The 19,659-nt window shown below is 38.5% G+C and overlaps 1 protein-coding gene across 1 annotated transcript; it reads right to left on the reverse strand.

Annotated features, from left to right (window-relative positions):
• Positions 1-17,855: 17,855 nt before the first annotated feature.
• Positions 17,856-18,617, reverse strand: LOC138907443 (uncharacterized). The gene has a single exon (XM_070198040.1). The coding sequence runs from the start codon at positions 18,615-18,617 to the stop codon at positions 17,856-17,858; it is 762 nt and encodes a 253-aa protein (XP_070054141.1).
• Positions 18,618-19,659: the final 1,042 nt, after the last annotated feature.

Consider the following 19,659-nt stretch of genomic DNA (forward strand, 5'->3'; position numbering starts at 1 on the left):
AAATTACGTCAAGAAACTACGGAATGACCCATAACATCACATATCAAGTCTTATTATACTTACATCATTCTGAACTTCTTTTGGGATCAAGCGTGCCATATGTGGAATACAAAATATAATGTAAAAGTACCAACATATACAAACAAGGGCAATGGAAATGGCATCTATTGTTCGTGTTGCCTATGCGTCTCACCAGACCATCCGTAGCCCTCTCTTACTATGCACTTATGCATTTCATAGACCGTCCATAGCCCTCTCTTACTATGCACTTATGCATTTCATAGACCATCTATAGTGTTCACATATTATATTATACACCTATGCGTTCCATAGACCGTCTATAGGGTTCACATATTATATTATACATCTATGCATTTTATAGACCGTTCATAGGGTTCACATATTATATTATACACCTATGTGTTTCATAGACCGCCCATAGGTTTAACATATTATATTATACAACTATGCATTTCATAGACTGTCTATCGGGTTCACATATTAATTATACACATATGCATTTCATAGACTGTCCATAGGGATTCATTCATATTATATGTGTTCCATAGACCGTCCATAGGGATTCATTCATATTATACACCTATGTGTTTCATAGATCATCCATAGGGATTCATATTATAAACCTATGCGTTTCATAGACTGTCCATAGGGTTCATTCATATTATACACCTATATGTTTCATAAACCATTCATAGGGTTCATATATTATATTATACACGTATGCGTTTCATAGAGCGTCCATAGGGTTCATATATTATATTATACACCTATGCGTTTCATAGACCGTCCATAGGGTTCACATATTATATTATACACCTATGCGTTTAATAGGTCGTCCATAGCGTTCACATATTATATTATACACCTATGCGTTTCACAGACCGTCCATAGGTTCACATATTATACCATCATGCACACGACCATATATACACTCAAGCGACATGATTAACATTACCATTAAGGTCGTAAGTTCCTAGATCATTGGAATACTTCATGTCCATGCTCATCATGGAGAAACACAACTTATTACATTAACACATGCATGGCAAATTAATAAGTAGATTTCAATGGTGCACGGACCCAATTTCGTTTCTTAAGGTTCATCATCATTTAGCATAGGACGTCTCTCTTCCACCTCATTATATACCTCCTTGTCATCTTAAGGTCACTATCTAAGTTCATGATTCTTGGTGACTTAACATTGAAGTTATTTATATTTATTATTTTAGAAACATACAAATTATAATTGAAACCATTGGAGCATACAATGCCTCATGATTCTCATTTTGGCAAGCGGCCACAGTTCATGTTCATATTATCACTTACTTGTACTTGCCATGGGTGATCATAGGACATTAATAATATTTATTATATAAAAGAGTCAAAACTCATTTCATAATCTTTCACACATTCTTTCATTTCATTGGCACTATTGGCCACAAATGTAATTCTCATTCTTGGCACGGTGGCCACATTTCTACATCTCATACTCGCTTCTTTCACTTTCAAGCAGCATCATAGGTTATCGATAATAAGATAATTGAGTTTCCTATCTAATTTTAACATTGATTGAAACATGAATTGAATTCATAACATTTTGATATATAAACCACACTTGAACACATTTCCGAGGGAGAGCATAATGTGAAAGGAGCAATTGAATCATATTTTGAGCATATAATTTCCGACACAATGCTTATTTGAAATAACTGAATATTTTAGGAATGACCCGAATCATGAGAAAATAAGAACTTGAGCCAACCACGCTTGAAACATACGAGGACATCATGGAATTCGACTCAACTGAGGGAGTTTAGCCAACATAACTCGAAAGAGCTTTCCGTGGTGTAACAATAATGTCCCGAAAATCCTAACGATGTCAATCTATAGAAGGGGAGAGAATTACAAGTACGATTAGAGGAATTGGTATGGCAAGAGCTGCTACAATGATGGCCCAACCTTTCCCTAAACCAATTCAACAATAAAACCACCCAAGATTTCCAAACATCCTCACCACAAACCCTATTAGCTCATGCATGTGATAAATCTAATCTCTTCACCCATAATCAACCTAAATCCTAAATTGGAGAATTGAAGAAAGAAATTCTTACCTTTTAGAAACTCTAGCAAGTTCCTTTTCATGAAATTCCAAGGCTTGATCAGAGTAGAATAGTGAAATCCTTCAATACTCCCCCCTCTCTAGAATAACTCTTCCTTCTCTCTAAAATATCAGATAATCCCTCAAAAATGATCCCTATCGCTAGATAAAACGAAATAGGGTCGGGTTATAAAATTAAAAAAAATAAAATCCCGATGCAGATCTGCGGTCGCATATGCGATCGCATAACACTTCTGTGGTCCGTAAAATAGACCGCATAACGGCCTTTCAGAACTAGGCACTTATGTGTAGGCATGCGACAGGTCTGCGGTTGCATAATGAACCGCAAAACCTCCTTTCGAAATTTCTCATGTTGGTTCTGCAACGGATTTGCGACCTGCAAAACGCTTATGCGATCGCATAACTGACTGCAAAACAACCTCTGAAATTGGCTCATTTCTCTGCTTAACTCTGCGGCAGATCTGCAGCCCACATAATGGTTCTGCGGTCGTATAATTGACTGCAAAAATACCATGTTCTACAAAATCATTTATTCAACTCCCAGACGTACTGTACAACCCAAAAAGTCTGTACCGCGGACATTACCCTACCTCGACACTATAAAACTTGAATTCCTTGGCAAAATTTTACGGGGCCTTACAATAAGTCTCTGAGCTACCGCCTAGGCTCAACGAGAGGTTCCGCTAGTGCCCCTTGAGGATTTGCACAAAAAGACGTGCAGAAGCGTAGTATGAGTATACCACAATTGGTACTCAATAAGTATCAAGTCTAACCTCGAAGAAGTAGTGGTGAGGATAAATGCATCAGGATACTTGCAGCACAAATACAAATAAGAGAGCTTGGGTCTAAGCAATAAATAATCTCACGAACAACAGAAATCAACAATGTAATATAGTCGAAATATATAAAGCAGTTTTTTGCAGTTCAAGAGATAATCCTTACACTGCTTAGATATGGAATTCAAAGATGGCATGCTTCAATCAATGGAGTCGATGCTCCCAACTAAGATATATATGTGAAATGCAATAGTTATCATCTAAATGAATGCTTCTAATGAGTCAGGGATGTTTATGCATGCCCAAGACTCGATCACTCACCACAATCAGTACAAGATTCGTGTACCGCGATACACAATCGATGTATCACCAAGATCAATATAAAATCCATGTATTACTGAAACTCGATACAAAATTCATGTATCGATCGATACACAATCCATGTATCGGCCACGCTTACAGGGCCCAAATGGGTTATCACCTAACTCTGGAGGGATGGATCCTTGTCCAAGCGCAAAAAAGATCTTGAAGCTCACTCATAATCTAATATCCGTTCATTATATCTTGTGTGCCATAACTATATTTCATCCGCACGACCTTACCTCTCATGCCACGATCTCAGTCCACAATAAGTATCCAAATAAAATACATATGCATATACCCAAGAATTATAGATAAAGGATACACAAGGACTTAATAATAATCATAGGGATATGTGCCCATGGGATTTCTATATGACTACAGATGATTCAAACAACTCAACATATCAAGAATAAGCTCTCACGCCTTCATAAATAATCATAAACCTCGGCATGATCTCTAACATGAATAAGAGCAATGTAGTCATATAAGCCAAACAAATCATGAATGAAGATGAAGGCATAATCAAAGCAAGGCATAAAGTATCTCAATTCTACTCCGGACATAATATAACTTGGTAGGAGCATATGCGCTCGCCCCCCCTGTATGTACACCACCCCCGATACCTTAAACACAGAGCAATCAAGTTAATCCTAGGCGGTTTCCTTCTTAACAAGGTTAGCTAAGAGACTTACCTCCACCTGGTAGCTACAAATCAATCAAAACTTGCCAAGTCATTCAAATCCAACTTCAAACAGCTCGAATCTAGTCAAATACAACCCAATAACGTCAAATAAATTCATAGAAATTAATTTCAAATAAAAAAGTTTGAATATTTACTCAAATTTCCAAAAGTCAACAAAAGTCCACGGGGGCCCACATGGTCAAAACTCAAGTTAAGGGATAGATCTCGATTTTTCATAACCCCGCGAGTCTAATTATATGATTAGATTCCAAAATCGAGTCAAGATAAACTTTTAAATCCCCAATTTACACTCTCTAAAATTGTAGACGAAACCCCCAAATTTCTCTTTCAAGTACCATAATCTATGTGTAACAATCCATGAAAAAATAATATTTATTATCAAAACTAGTGTAGAGATCCTTACTTCCAAGTAGTGGGTGAAAGTCTCTTCAAAAATATCTAAAATCCTAGGTCTAAGGCACAAAATAGAAAAAAGTGTGTAAAAGACCCGAAATCACATCTTGAGTAGTTTGTCCAGCACTACTCTTCGCGAGCACGGCCAAGCCTCACCTTCGTGAAGCATAAAATCTGACTCTTCCCAAAATGTACTCCTCGAATTCAACATAGCCATTGCGAACATGAAGACCAAACAGCCCATTCGCGAACGCGACCAAGCCCTCGCGAACACGAAGGCCAAAGCCCCCAGCTCCCACTCTTCATAGCAAATGCGAGCCTCCTGGAGTGAACGCGAAGAAGAACTCATCCCCAACACCAAATCCTTTATCGTGAACGTGAGGCTCCTCTCGCGAACGCGATGAACACCAGACACCAGCAAAATCAGCCAACTCCAAATTTGCTCCGGGTGATCCGAAACTCACCCGAGCCTCTCGAGACCCCGTTACCAATAGTTAAAGCTATTATCAGCCCAATAATCATCCCAATAATCAAAAGAGACAGAAATCACATATGGAATAAAGGATGGTATTATTATCAATTCTACAAGTAAAAGCATAGTAAATATCTATGTAAATATACTTTTCAAATAAGAGATAGCACAAAATATCAAATATCTCAAATCTTTCATAATCATGATATGACTCAGTCAACAATCATATAAATATAAGAGCTATTACATGAGTCTAAGTTTACAATATATGCTCACAATTCAATAGTAATTCTCACCGCACAATTTTATATATCTGACACTAACCGAGTGCCCAACCCAATACAAATCTGAGTATATTGCGTCACAGGGCCCAAAGTAACATGGGTAATTACCTGACTCCAGAGGGATGGTACCAAAGCTAAGCGCCGTTGCGGCGTACAACACGATCCACTAATGGTAGGCTAGAAATACGAGTTTTTGACTACTTTGGACCTATTATTCTCTACATTGTAATTGTGTTTGAGCTAAAATAGGGATAATTTATACTCATTATGCATTTTCTATTATGTAGGTTGAAAATTTTGTGCTAAGACGAGTTTTGAAGCAAAATTAAATGAAAAGAGAACTTTAAAGTCTGCGTAAAAGTTCGAGAATTAAATCGGAATCGAGGACCAAGAATACATATAAAAAGGGAAGGAAAAACACTCAAATCTAATAAAGTGGCCTGTCATGGCATGATGCACGATGTCACGTGAGGTGGCTGCTCAAAATTCCACCAAAAGCACTAAAATTGCTTCTCTAACTCTTGGGCATGACATGAAATGTCTGCCAACGTGCCACTCATTGTGGCAATTCATAATATTGATCAGGCTACATGGAGCAAGCTTCTGAAATCCTCCACAGCCACGACATGCAACCCGACGTGGGTCACGGCGTGGCAGTGTACTTTCGGCCAACTGATATTTTATTTTACTCCATTAAGGATATTTTGGTCCAAGATTACTCCTAAACAATATAAATATATAGTAGACACAAATTTTGAGGCGATTTGACCCAGGAAAGTTTTGGAGAGCTATCACGGCTAGAAGACACAAAATTTCATCAATTCTCTTGCTAATAATCGGTGCAAAATGGAAGTTTGTATCGAAAAGTTATCTTTGATGTTCTCTATGTTCTTAAACTTATTTGTGATGATTCTCTTCATATCTATGGAGTAGTTCTTCCCTAGGGTTTTGACGAATATGGTATTTTGAGTGTTGTTTGTAGATTTAACTCTAGTTTAATTGTTTGAATACGTTTATGGAGCTTTGAATTGATTGCGAAATTTTTCATTGGTTTATTTAATCGAAAGAGGAATATAATGGTGATTATTTTTGCATTATTTGATTTGGTTTAATTTAGTGATTCTTCTAAGTAAATGAAAGAGCCTTTTGAATTATTGATTAAACCAAGTTAGGAGAATATTCGAAAGACGTTTTCCTAAAGACTAGTCCGTTCACGTATTATTGCATATCTTCATAGTGCTTCATATTAGTTTATTTTGTATAGTTCAGATTTAATCGAGAGAGGAATCTTGACCTTACGTTTAAGCTAATTATCAAGTGAATTCGTGAGAATCATTAGAACATTATAAGTAAATTTAAAAAGAGATCTTGAATAGCTATCCTACACCTATCCTGTCGCGACCCTTATTTCTCATATTGTTTACAAACCGTTTTAGCTTAATTATCATTTTATATGGTCAAGTCTAATTTGTTGTAATCTTAATTTAGTAGTTAATTGTAGTTAGTAATTATCCCAAATCACGTATTGATCATCCTGAATAGCAGAAAACCATAAGTTAATTGAACATTATATAAATCCAATCCCTGTGGAGGCGCTGAATTAACTATACTATCTTTGACTAGCGAGCATTAATTTTGTGTTGTATTTTGCGCTCGTCAAATTTTGGCGTTGTTGCCAGGGATTGACAATCAATAGTCTTCAAAGTAATTTTTGGTGCTAATTCGAGAATTATTTTTTCTTTTTAATCTTTTTTATTAGTTAACTTATTTTGAAGATTTTTTTTGTTACACCTGAAAAGTGCTAGGGAGAAAGCTTGAAGAAAATAGTCATGACGTTGAACTCAAGTATTGTGAAGATGGAGCACAACCAACTTAAGAAAATGGTTGCAGAGTTAGCAGCTAAAAATTATCACAAATCTGTTGTTTGTTTTAAATGTAGGGAAAATCACCTATGGGTTGACTGTCAAGCAGGTAAGTATTCTTCATATGGTTCGTCTTTTGAAAAGTCACACTCTGTTTCTAGTTGTTACATGCATGAGGTTTCATATGGCCACAATCTTAAATTTGGATGGAACGAATACTCTGATTATGACTGGAACGGAAGCAAAATAAGACAACCACCTCAAGAGGAGAATTACAGTTTAGACGAGCTTATGTATAAGCTCATGAATAGTGTTGAAGAGAGATTTATACAAAATGATGAAGCCATTAAGAACCTAACAACGCAAGTTAGTTAAATAGTAAGTATACTTTCAGAAAACTCATTGCGTTGTGATGGTGAATATATGGCGGAGATACCCTATGAGAATAAGCCTACCAAAGATGATGAGCATCCACAGAGAGAACTTTTCACTCTGCAAGAACACTCTGATTCAATTTAGATGACTGAAGATGAGGCTTTGGTTGATTGTGAAGCAATAAAAGAAGAGCTCAAACCCCCATCCACCTTTTCACATTTATAACCTTTAGTAGAAGAGAATGAGAAAGAATTGGTCTTGGACATATCAGAGGAATATTCACATGACCTTTTTATTTATTTTCTTATTCTAACCTTAATCATATAGGTTTTATTTTTGGAGATTTGCAGGAAGATGCGTGGATTGATCCTATAAAAGAATGCAGGAACAAGCTGAGGATGATCCTACAAGAACAATTCACCACTCATAAAAAGGCCAAGAAAGAAAAAAAGAGCGGGTCTTGCATGTATCCGCAGAGACTTTGGCCTAATGAGCTCCATAAATAATCCCAAGAAGCGAAAACGAGGAATGAATTCAGAATTAGGGGTGAAGTTCATAAGTTCTCGGAAACGGAATAAATTCAGGGGAGTTTCCTTTACCTCTTACTCTTTACTTGTGTGTCATGAGGATATGCCACGATTTAAAGTGTGGAGTGGGGATGTAAATATGTATATGTATTTTTTTTTCTTTAGATTTTTTTCGGTGATAGATCTCCTCGACCGGTTTCTTAAGGGATTAAAGTCGAAACATAAACACAAAAAAAATTAAAAATATGTCTTTTATTTTCTTTATTTTATTAGGTAGTGTAATAATTCCCCCTTGAATTTTTTTTTGTACCGTGGTTCTTTTTCAAGGGTTTTTGCTTGAACCGGATATAGTTAATTTTTTTTTAGGAATAAGAGAATCTTGTCTCATTGTACTAATTGGAGACAATGTTTTTTTTACCATGTTGTGCCTCGAGAGCGGTGGGTGCTTTAGTTGTGATGCCCTAACTCATTTCTTGACTCATCTATAAGTGCCTTAAATTATTTGATTTTGATTATGCTTAACTGCTCTGACTAAAGAGTTAGGATAGATCCGGTCCTGAGTGCGTTATGTGCCAATGTATGAGTGAGATGGTTTGCTGATATTCTGTGCATGTCAGTTGATGTCTAAAACTTGCCTCGCGTGTATGCAATACAAAATGTTGACAGTCAATTTTGACCTTCCGTATTTAGAAGTAACTTCTACATGCTTCCTAGACAAAAAATGATAAAAATATAGTTTTTGCACATTATTTAACTTTAATGCAATTTATTGATAATTATTCTTATTTTTACAAAATATGAGAATTTCTATCATTTTATTGCAATTAGTTAAATACTACTGTTTTGTGCGTTTTTATAAATTTCAAATAATTTATTGATAATTGTCCTATTCTTCAAATATTAGAATATTCTATCAATTTGTTGTCTTTTAAAAAATAAAAATAATAATAACTACAACACTATTGTAGTAGTTATATTTTAAATAAATACGATGTGATTTTTTAATTAAAAATCATATTTTATTTCATAGCACAGTCTATTTAATTACATGAAAGCCATTAGAATTAATTTTAAAATACAGACCAAGTCCGGTCAAATTCAATGTCACAACAACGTCCAATGTGACGATGTATTTGATGTGACTAGATACTTGACATGACTAAACATTAACGTGACATGACCCTTTGATTTGACTTAACATGACTTTTATCCATTAGATAATAATCATGGGATAAATTAGAAAGTAATCATGACATTTTTTGTACAATGGGTAAAAGGGTGTTTTGTGTTTTAATATAAAGAGTCCAAAAAATCTAACCTAGGGGGAACATTAGATTTTTTTAGTACCCCAATATCACGACCCGAAATTTTCACCCGCGGGATCGTGATGGTGCATAACATTTCACTTACTTGACAAGCCAATATTAGAATAATCTTAAGCCATTTTTAAACAAATCAAATTAAGCGGATGTCAATTACTGAAATAAAGTGCGAAAAATCATAACAACTGAAATATCTAATTACATTCCCGAATCTGGTGTCACATGTGCACGAGCTACTAGAACAATATAGATAAAGGTATGAATGAAAGTAAAGCTGTCTGAAAGAAAATACATAGCTAAGATAAAGTAAAAGGGGACTTGAGAGTTGCGGACGTTGTGCAGCTATACCTCAAGTCCCCTCTGAGTAGTTGAATCCGAGCAAGTCTATCGTACGCCGCTGGGACCAACAACAACAACAACAACAACAACAACAGCAACAATAACATCAACAACAACAGCAACAACAACAACAACAACAACAACAACAACAATAACAATAACAACAACAACAATAGTAGGAATAGAGGTAAGGCAAATAACTCATATCAACAAAGCTCAAATCGGCCAGCAAATAACTCTGAATAATCAGTCATATAACTCATCTCAACAATCGAGGCCAATTCAGCAGTCTCAATCAATTATTACTTTTATCAAGATGTTGTGGCGTGCAACCCGATCCCACAATGTAAATAATTTCATTGCGGCGCGAAACCCGATCCCACAATATATAAACTTTAAACAAATCCGTTGCGGCGCACAATCCGATCCCTCCATATAATCATCTATCAATATCATAACTCATCCTTATTCCGCCTTTCAATTCATTTCCTTTCAATTTCCGTTGCGTCATGCAACCCCCTCCAAACATTATAGATTAATGATATTTATAAGTGAAACTACTTCAATGAAGACAACAATTAATACAAAATCGTAAGGCAACAAGGCATATGACAAATTTCGATATACGGGGGAAACAAATAAGGACAAGTAAAAAATAAGTGTGGAATTAGGGAGGGGATGGGTAATTTAATACAAGAAAATGTTAAATGTCAACTAGCAATTATGACATGAAAGCCAAATAAGCATGTACCCCCTCCGGTTCACAATAAGTGACCAATTTGCCTTGGGCACACTCATTAAGAAAATACTAAATTCTAGACAAAAATAGTTAGTGTGACTAAACTACCCTTAATTAAATGTTGCAGCATAATTTAATGTGAGGAGTAAAAGTGTAACACCCCGAAAAAATTTCGAAGTACTTGAGCGCTAGTAAAAAAGTTGATGTGCACTCATTATATTATTTTGTGTGCAAACAAGGACTATTAATATAATAAATATCAATTGGATATAATAATAAGTGTACGAGGCATATTATAAGTGATGTGGGGTCTAAGGAGAGCCCTAAGTCCAAGTCAAGTTGGAATTTCACGATAGACTAAAGTTCCAAATAAATACGCACATGACCAAAGTTTGGACGCCTATATCTACATATGTATAAGGAGTTATGTAATGTATTACTTATAGAATTAAAGATCTTCGAACCTAGTTTCTAACACTTCAAACTGTTTGTCATTTGGACATTCCTACAAGAAGTTATGACTAAATTACCAAAGGTTGGAGGAGGAGCCTGCGGATGCGAAGCATCCGAGGTCGCGTCCGAAAGAAAGGCTGGCAGTGAAGTGCTGCCATAGCATCCAGGTCCGCATCCGAACTTCAAAGAGGAGTGAAGTGGGGATGCGAAGCATCCAGGGCAGCATCCGAAACCCAGAAATCTGGGCCTATAAATACATACAATTTCGGGGTTCATTTTTCGCATTTCATTTGGACGAATTTTGGAGATCTTCTCCACTCTCTCAAGACAACCAACTCCCCTCTTCTTTAAGGTAAGCAATCCCCATTATTTTGGTGTGAAATTTTATCATTTCTACACTAGTATTAATGAAATCTACACATAAAATACATAGATCTTCAAGAAATTTCTTAAAGAACTCAAAGGAGGGTTTTGCAAGATTTCTTCCAAAAGGTAATCCTACACCCTTAGACTTACATGTATGGATATATTGTGGGAATATGAGTATGCATTAAGTATAGGAACTCATGGTATAATGATTGGAAGCCATAAGTTCCCATTTTAAATACATAACCATTGTAGAGATTGAAAGGTGATTATTTGATGGAATTTTGTTGGTTGGGTGAGAATGGTTGGTCACACATGTGATGTTAGGATTATAAGTTGTTAAAGAACGATGGTGGGATGAATTGTTGGTAAATGATGGTAGTTGGAAGAACTAATTCTGTGGTTAAGAAATGTATAAATGTATGCCCACTAGGTGTTTGGTAAATTGTCTGAATGGCCTAAACTATGGAATGGGTTACTAATGTTGGTCTCAATGGATGTTGATATTGTAGATTGAAGTTGCTTAGTATAGTAGATCACTATAGTATCATTAAGGGGTGAATTTCAAGTTCGGATCGTTGGCATTGAATTGAGGACACAAGAAGGCATTCAGAGGTGGATACGCACGGAATGGAATTTCCTGAGTATTGATTAGCTTGCTCGACGTTGGGTTCGTCTTGTTGAGGTAAGTAACTCTTCTAGTCTTGGAGCTGAGGGTATGAAACCACGGATTATGTGTTATGTGATTGGTTTTGAGGTGACGCACATGCTAGGTGACGGTCGTTTGGACGTGCACCGTAGGAATTGTGACTTGATCAAATTCTATGAAACTGTGTAGTTGAATAATCTGTTGATACCAGTACATTCTCTATGTGTTAGAGAAAAATTGAGTTGAGACTCGTATTAAAAATCATGCTTAGACATATGTGGTTATTATTGATACCACTAGGGTTATTTCTGTGGTTGAATTATATGTTCAAATTGTAATTTCACACTCTGTCATGTTCATTCATGTCATTTCATATCTCAGTCTCTATTGTTATTTATTGATTCATAATACCATCATTTTGGGCTGATTTTCATGACATTGTGAGCCCGAGAGATTGGAGAGATTGATGACTGAGTGAGGCCGAGGGCCTGATTGTGAGGATGATTATGGGATCGGGTTGTACGCCGCAGCAGGCCATATTGGCTTTACATATATATTATTATTTATGGGATCGGGCTGCACGCTGCAGCATGGTTGACTGATTTATGCCATGATTGGCTTGTTATAGCGTTTGGGATGAAGGAGCCCCTCCGGAGTCTGTACACACCCCCAGTGAGCACAGGTACCTACTGAGTGCGAGTACCGAGTGCAAGTGCCGAGTGATTTGGGAGGATTGAGTGACAGTGAGGCATGAGTGACTGTAAGGATTGAGTGATTGGGAGGACTGAGTGACTGAGAGGATTGAGTGATTGGGAGGACTGAGTGAATTGATACTCTGAGAGTATGCATATGGTTTTATTACTATGTTGTATTGCATTGGTATGCACATTGACATGTAGGCATAGAGATGTACTTTCCTCATGCCATTTGAAAATGAAATTTCCTATTGTGGAAGAAAGTTTTTGGAAAAAATCACAGTTTTCAGACTTACTCATATTTTGGTGATTTCAGTGAAAAGAATTGAGTTTTACTATTATACTTGAAAAGAAAATGTTTATTTTTCGGAACTGTGAATGAGCTAAGCATCTTATTATTGAGTTATTCTTTGTGTTGCCTCAATTTTATTGTTATGAGATGTTGTTGGATATGGATGAGGACTCTGACCTTGGTATAAGCTCGTCACTATTTTCAACTTACGGTTAGGTTTGTTACTTATTGAGTACATAGGGTTGGTTGTACTCAGACTACACTTCTGCACCTTGCTTGCAGATATTGAATGTTGATGTTGCTGTGATCGACGGGAGCTGGATTTGAAGATGTACCTGTGTTCTGGTCGTAGCTGCCTATTGTTCATGGTAGCCTTAGATTTATAAAATCTGTTTATATACATTTCAAACAGATGATGTATTTATTTCATACCAGCTTTGCAAATTCTAATCTTAGAAACTCATGATTTGTACTATCAGTCCTTGGGGAGCGTACTAGAGTCAGTTAAATATTAATTGAATCGTACTATTGTTGTTTGGCTTACCTAAAAGGTGAGGTTAGGTGCCATCATGGCTAGTCGGATTTTGGGTCGTGACAAGAAGATTTTTTAGGGATACCTACATAAGGGTAGTTTTGAAAAAATAAATTGAATTTTTTCTTGATTATATAAATGGACACTTATTTTGAACCAAAATAAAAAGATAAATTGGTCACTTATTGTGGACCGGAGGGAGTAGCAATTAAGGCATGGAATCGAAATAATATTAAGCAAGGAAACAGGGGCAACGAGTAAAGTAATAGTTAAATCATGAAATAAAGCAATTAATAAAATACGAGAAAACATAGAAACAAGAAATTCGACGACTTATAGGCACTCGTCACCTTGCCTATACGCCACTACACATGTAATTCACATAGCACATAACTCAAGGGTTCCTAATTCCCTCAAATTAACGTTAAACGCAACACTTACCTTGATTCTCCACTCAAGCAATCACTCGACCACTGCATTGCCTTTCGAACAAGCCTTCGAATCTAGTCACAAAGAATTCAATATACTCAACACATGTTGTAGGAATCAAATCTATATGAAAATGCTAAGTTTCCAATTTAAAATTCGAAAAGTCAACTCAAACATAAATATGGGGCCCCATCTTGGAATCCGATAAAAATTTACGAAATTCGAATACTCGTTTCGATACGAGTTCAACCATACAAAAATTATCGAATTCGGATATTGAATCGCCCCTCAAATCCTTATTTTTCATTTTGGAAGATTTTACAAAAATCTCATTTTCTTCCATTCAATTCACTAATTAATGATGTAATTCAGTATGAAATCAAAAAAATATAATTAATTTCGGATAAAGAATACATACACAAATCAAACTCCTGAAAAATCCCTCTGAAATCGCCCAAAACCCGAGCTACAACTCAAAAATGAACCAAAAATACCAAACCCTCGAATTTAAGCTTTCTGCCTAGGTTCATTCGCATATGCGGACATTGTAAGCGCGCCTGCGAGCTCGCATTTGGGAGTTGTGGCACACATTTGCGGTTCCAAACAGTTAGCTCGGTGACTGCACCTACACAATAAAATGTCGCTCCTGCGACATCACGGGTGCGACCAAACGACCGCAGAAGCAGTCTGCTCACGCAGAAGTAGTTCTTCCTTCGTAGAGGCGGTTGCGCACCTACGCCAAATTTCTCCACAGAAGCAAAGCAGCAGGCCAGTGCCCACGTCGCAGAAGCGACCAAAATACTGCAGAAGCGGCCACGCACCTGCTCTCGAAATTTCGCAGGTGCGATGCACCAGAACCAGACCTGCCTTCTAGACAAAAATTGATCTGAAACTCGTCCGAAACTCACTCGAGACACTCGGGACCTCGTCCAAATATACTAATAAGTCCCATAACATAACACAGACCTACACGAGGTCTCAAATCATACTAAATAACGTCAAAACTACAAATCGCACCTCGATTCGAACAAAATGAATTTATGAAATTTGCAATTCTATAACTCGCGTCGAAACATATCAAATCAATCCGGAATAACCTCAAATTTTGCATGTCAGTCCCAAATGACATAACGGGGCTATTCCAACAGAATCGCAATCCGAGCCCGATATCAACAAAGTCATTTTGTGGTCAAACTTTAGAATCTTTAAATTTCTAATTTACAAGAAATGGCGATAATTCAATCTAGGGACCTCCGAATTCAATTCTGGTCATACGCCCATGTCCCAAATCACGATACGGATCCATCGGGACCATCAGAACACTAATCCGGGTTCGTTTGCTCAAAACATTGACCGAAGTCAACTCAAATGTATTTTAAAGCAAAATTTCACATTTTTATCAATTATTCACATAAAACCCTCTCGTATTAAGACACGGATTGCGTAAGCAAATCAAGGAAGGCTAAATGGATCTATTCGAGGTCTCGGAATACATAAATGAAGGTGAAAATTAAATATAACCTATCGGGTCATCACAATCTCCACCTCTAAAATAAACATTCGTCCTCAAACAGAAATAGAAAAGTGCCTGAACTGGTAAAAAGGTGTGGATATCTACTCTGCATGTCTGACTCGGACTCCCATATGGCTACCTTAATCGGCTAACCTCTCCATTGCACTCGAACTGAAGGATAACTCTTAGACCTTAACCGTCGGACTTGCCGGGCTAGAATAGTTACCGACTCCTCTTCATAAGTCCAATCCTTGTCCAATTAGACTGAGCTGAAATCTAACACATGGGACGGATCACCGTGATACTACTAGAGCATGGACACATGGAACACCGGATGAACTGCTGATAAACTAGGTGGTAATGCGAGCTTGTAAGCCACCTCACCCACTCTCTCAATAATCTCAATGGGTTTGATATACCTATGGTTCAACTTGCCCTTCTTTCCGAACCTCATCACACCCTTCATAGGTGACACCCAGAGCAATACCATCTCTCCAACAATGAATGCAACATCACAAACTCTACGGTCGGCATAACTCTTCTTCCTAGACTGAGCTGTGCGAAGACAATCCTGAATAATTTTAACCTTATCCAAGGCATCCTGTAACAAATTTGAACCCAACGACTGAGCCTCTCCTGGCTCAAACCAACCAGTTGGTGAACGATACCACCTCTCGTATAATACTTCATAGGGAGCCATCTGAATGCTCAACTGGTAGTTGTTGTTGTAGGCAAACTCCGCAAGCGGCTAGAATTGACCCCAAGAACCTCTGAAATCCATAACACAAGCGCAAAGCATATCCTCCGATATCTAAGTGATGTACTCAACCCAACCTATGTACCCAACTCACATTGTATAGCTCTCTAGAAGTGCGAGGTGAACTGTATACCTCGATCAGAAATGATAGAAATGGGCACACCGTGAAGATGGACAATCTCACGAATGTAGATCTCAGCTAACCGCTCTGAAGAATATGTAACTGTCACTGGAATGAAATGTGCTGACTTAGTCTGTGGACAATTACCCATATCGCGTCAAACTTCTTTAGAATCCGTGGGAGTCCAACAACAAAATCTATAGTGATACGCTCCCACTTACACTCCGGAATCTCTAACCTTTGAAGCAAACCACCAGGCCTCTGATGCTCGCATTTTACTTGCTGACAATTTAGACAACGAGCTACGTATACAACTATATCCTTCTTCATCCTCCTCTACCCATAATGCTGCCGTAAATCCTGATACCTCTTCGCGGCGCCCGGATGAATAGAATACTGGAAGTTGTGGGCCTTAAGAATCAACTCACAAAGTCCATCCATATTGATCACACAAATATGACCTTGTATCCTCAAAACCCCATCATCTCCAATAGTAATCTTCTTGGCACCACCGTGCCGCACTGTGTCCTTCAGGACAAGCAGATATGGATCATCATACTGATGCTCTCTGATGAGCTCATACAAGAAAGACCGAGCAACTGTGCAAGCTAAAATATGACTAGGCTCTGAAACATCTAATCTCACGAACTGAATGGCCAAAGCCTGAATATCTGCAACAAGCGGCCTCTCACCAACTGGAATATACGCAAGGCTGCCCATACTCACAGCCTTTCTACTAAAGGCATCGACCACCATATTAGCCTTCCCGGGATGATACAGAATGGTGATATCATAGTCTTTCAATAGTTCCAACCACCTCATCTGACTCAAGTTGAGATCCTTTTGTTTGAACAAATACTGCAGACTCCGATGATCCGTGAACACCTCACATGACATGCTGTAAAGATAGTGCCTCCAAATCTTCAGCGCGTGAACAGTGGGTGCCAACTCTAAGTCATGTAAATGGTAATTCTTATCATGAACCTTTAACTGCCACGATGCATATACAATCACCATGCCATCCTGCATCAATACCGCACCGAGCCCAATACAATATGTATCACAATACACCATGTAAGATCATGAACCTGTGGGCAATTCCAACACTGGCACCTTAGTCAAAGAAGTCTTGAGCTTCTGAAAGCTCAACTCACACTCACCCGACCATCTAAATGGGGTACCCTTCTGGGTCAACCTAGTCAATGAGGCTGCTATGGATGAAAACCCTTCCACGAACCGGCGATTATAACCTGCCAAACCCAGCAAACTTCGAATCTCTGTAGCTGAAGTAGGTCTAGGCAAATTCTAAACTACCTCAATCTTCTTAGGATCCACCTTTATGTCCTCTGCCGATACGACGTGCCCCAAAAGGCGATTGAATCTAGCCAAAACTCACGCTTTGAATACTTGGCATATAACTGGTTATCTCTCAGGGCTTGGAGTACAATCCGAAGATGTTGCTCGTGCTTTTCTCGAATGTGGGAGTAGATCAATATATCATCAATGAATACCACCACAAAAAAATCCAAATAGGGCTTGAACGCCCGGTTCATCAAATCCATAAATGTTGCTGGGGCATTTGTCAGCCCAAATGACATCGCTAGGCACTCATAATGCCTATCGAGTCCGAAAAGCTGTCTTATAGACATCAGATGCCCTAATCTACAACTGATAGTAGCCAGACCTCAAATCAATCTTGGAAAATACCTTGGCACTCTGAAGCTGATAGTGACCTTGTTCAACTGTCGATAGTCTATAACATCCTCATTAATCCATATTTCTTCTTCACGAACAACATGGGCACACCCCATGGTGAGACACTAGGTTTAATGAAGCACTTATCAAGCAAATCTTGTAACTGCTCTTTCAATTCCTTCAACTCTGGTGGGGCCATATGGTATGGTGGAATAGAAATGGGCTGAGTGCCCGAAGCCAAATCAATACAGAAGTCAATATCTCTATCGGGTGGCATCCTCGGCATATCTGCGGGATATACCTCTGGAAACTCACGAACAACTGGTATTGAATCAATGGAAAAAACCTCCACACTAGAATCGCGAATATGAGCCAAATAAGCTAGACAACGCTTCTCGACCATACGTTGAGCTATCACATAGGAGATAACCCTGCTGATAAAATGACCATGAGTCCCTTTCCACTCTAATCGAGGCAACCCCGGCATGGATAAGGTCACCGTCTTGGCGTGACAATCCAATATAGCATGATAAAGTGACAGCCAATCCATACCCAAGATAACATCAAAATCTACCATATCAAGAAGTAGAAGATTTATGCTTGTCTCAAGACTCCCAATAGTAACCACACACGAGTGATAGACACGATCTACAACAATAGAATCTCCCATCGGTTTGGACACATACATAGAAGCACCTAAAGAATCATAAGGCACAACCAGATACGAAGCAAAATATAATGACACGTAAGGATAAGTAGATCCCAGATCAAATAGAACTAAAGCATCTCTATGGCAAACTGGAACAATACCTGTGATCATAACGTCAGATGACTCGGCCTCAGGCCTAGCTGGAAAAGCATAAAATCAGGGTTGGGCCCCACCACTCTAAACTACATCTATGGGACGGCCTCTAGCTGGCTGGCCTCCACCTCTAAAGGTCTGACCTCCACCTCTGGCTGCCTGACCACTACGTCTAGCTGGCTGCGCGGGCGGCGAAACAATCAGTGCCAATATGATGGCACGGGAATCCTTCTGAGATCTACTACTCGACAATCTAGGACAATACCTTCTGATGTGATATATGCCCCCACACTCAAAGCAAATCCCTCGGCGGCTGAAGATGCTGAAACGAGGACTGACCCTGACGGTCCGAATAGCCACTGTAGTGACTCTAAAGTGGTGGTGCACTGATAGTAGTTGAATGTGTGCTAAATGCTGGCTGCTCAGGATGAGATCCGTAAGAATCACGACCAGCCAAAGCACCATGGGCTACCTGAAGAGCTGACTAAAATGGCCTAGGATGAAGGCCTCTACCAAAAGAACCCCTGCCTCCAGATGAGGCACCACTAAATCCACCAAAATGATGAGGCCTCTTATCTGACACCGGCCCCCTCTACTGAGCATGAACTAACTCGATCTGTATAGCAATATTTACGGACGTCTGGAAGGAAATATCGCTCCATGCCTCCTTGGCCATATGAAGCATGGTAGTGTAAGTGAGTGCATCAATAAATCTCCTCGCTCTCTCCCTCTCAGTAGGAAGCAAGATGGTGGGGTGGCGAGCTAGGTCCACAAATCGAGTCTCATACTGGGTGATGGTCATATACCCTACTGAAGACGCTCGAACACCCTACGGTACTCCTCTTTCAAAGTAACATGGATGAATTTCTCTAGAAATAGCTGTGAGAACTGATCCCAGGTAAGTGCAGGCGAACCAACTGGTCTAGTCAATATATAATCTCTCAACCACCTCCAGGAAGAACCAGTCAGCTGAAATGCTGCAAAATCGACCCCATTAGTCTCAACTATACCGATGTTGTGCAACACCTCGTGGCAATAGTCCAGATAATCCCGTGGGTCC

Source organism: Nicotiana tomentosiformis, chromosome 3 (assembly GCF_000390325.3).
Source record: "Nicotiana tomentosiformis chromosome 3, ASM39032v3, whole genome shotgun sequence".
Lineage (NCBI taxonomy): Eukaryota > Viridiplantae > Streptophyta > Magnoliopsida > Solanales > Solanaceae > Nicotiana > Nicotiana tomentosiformis.

Coding starts and splice junctions, on each gene's coding strand:
- LOC138907443 (XM_070198040.1), bottom strand. CDS start 18,617: ATGATCACAGGTATTGTTCCAGTTTGCCATAGAGATGCTTTAGTTCTA.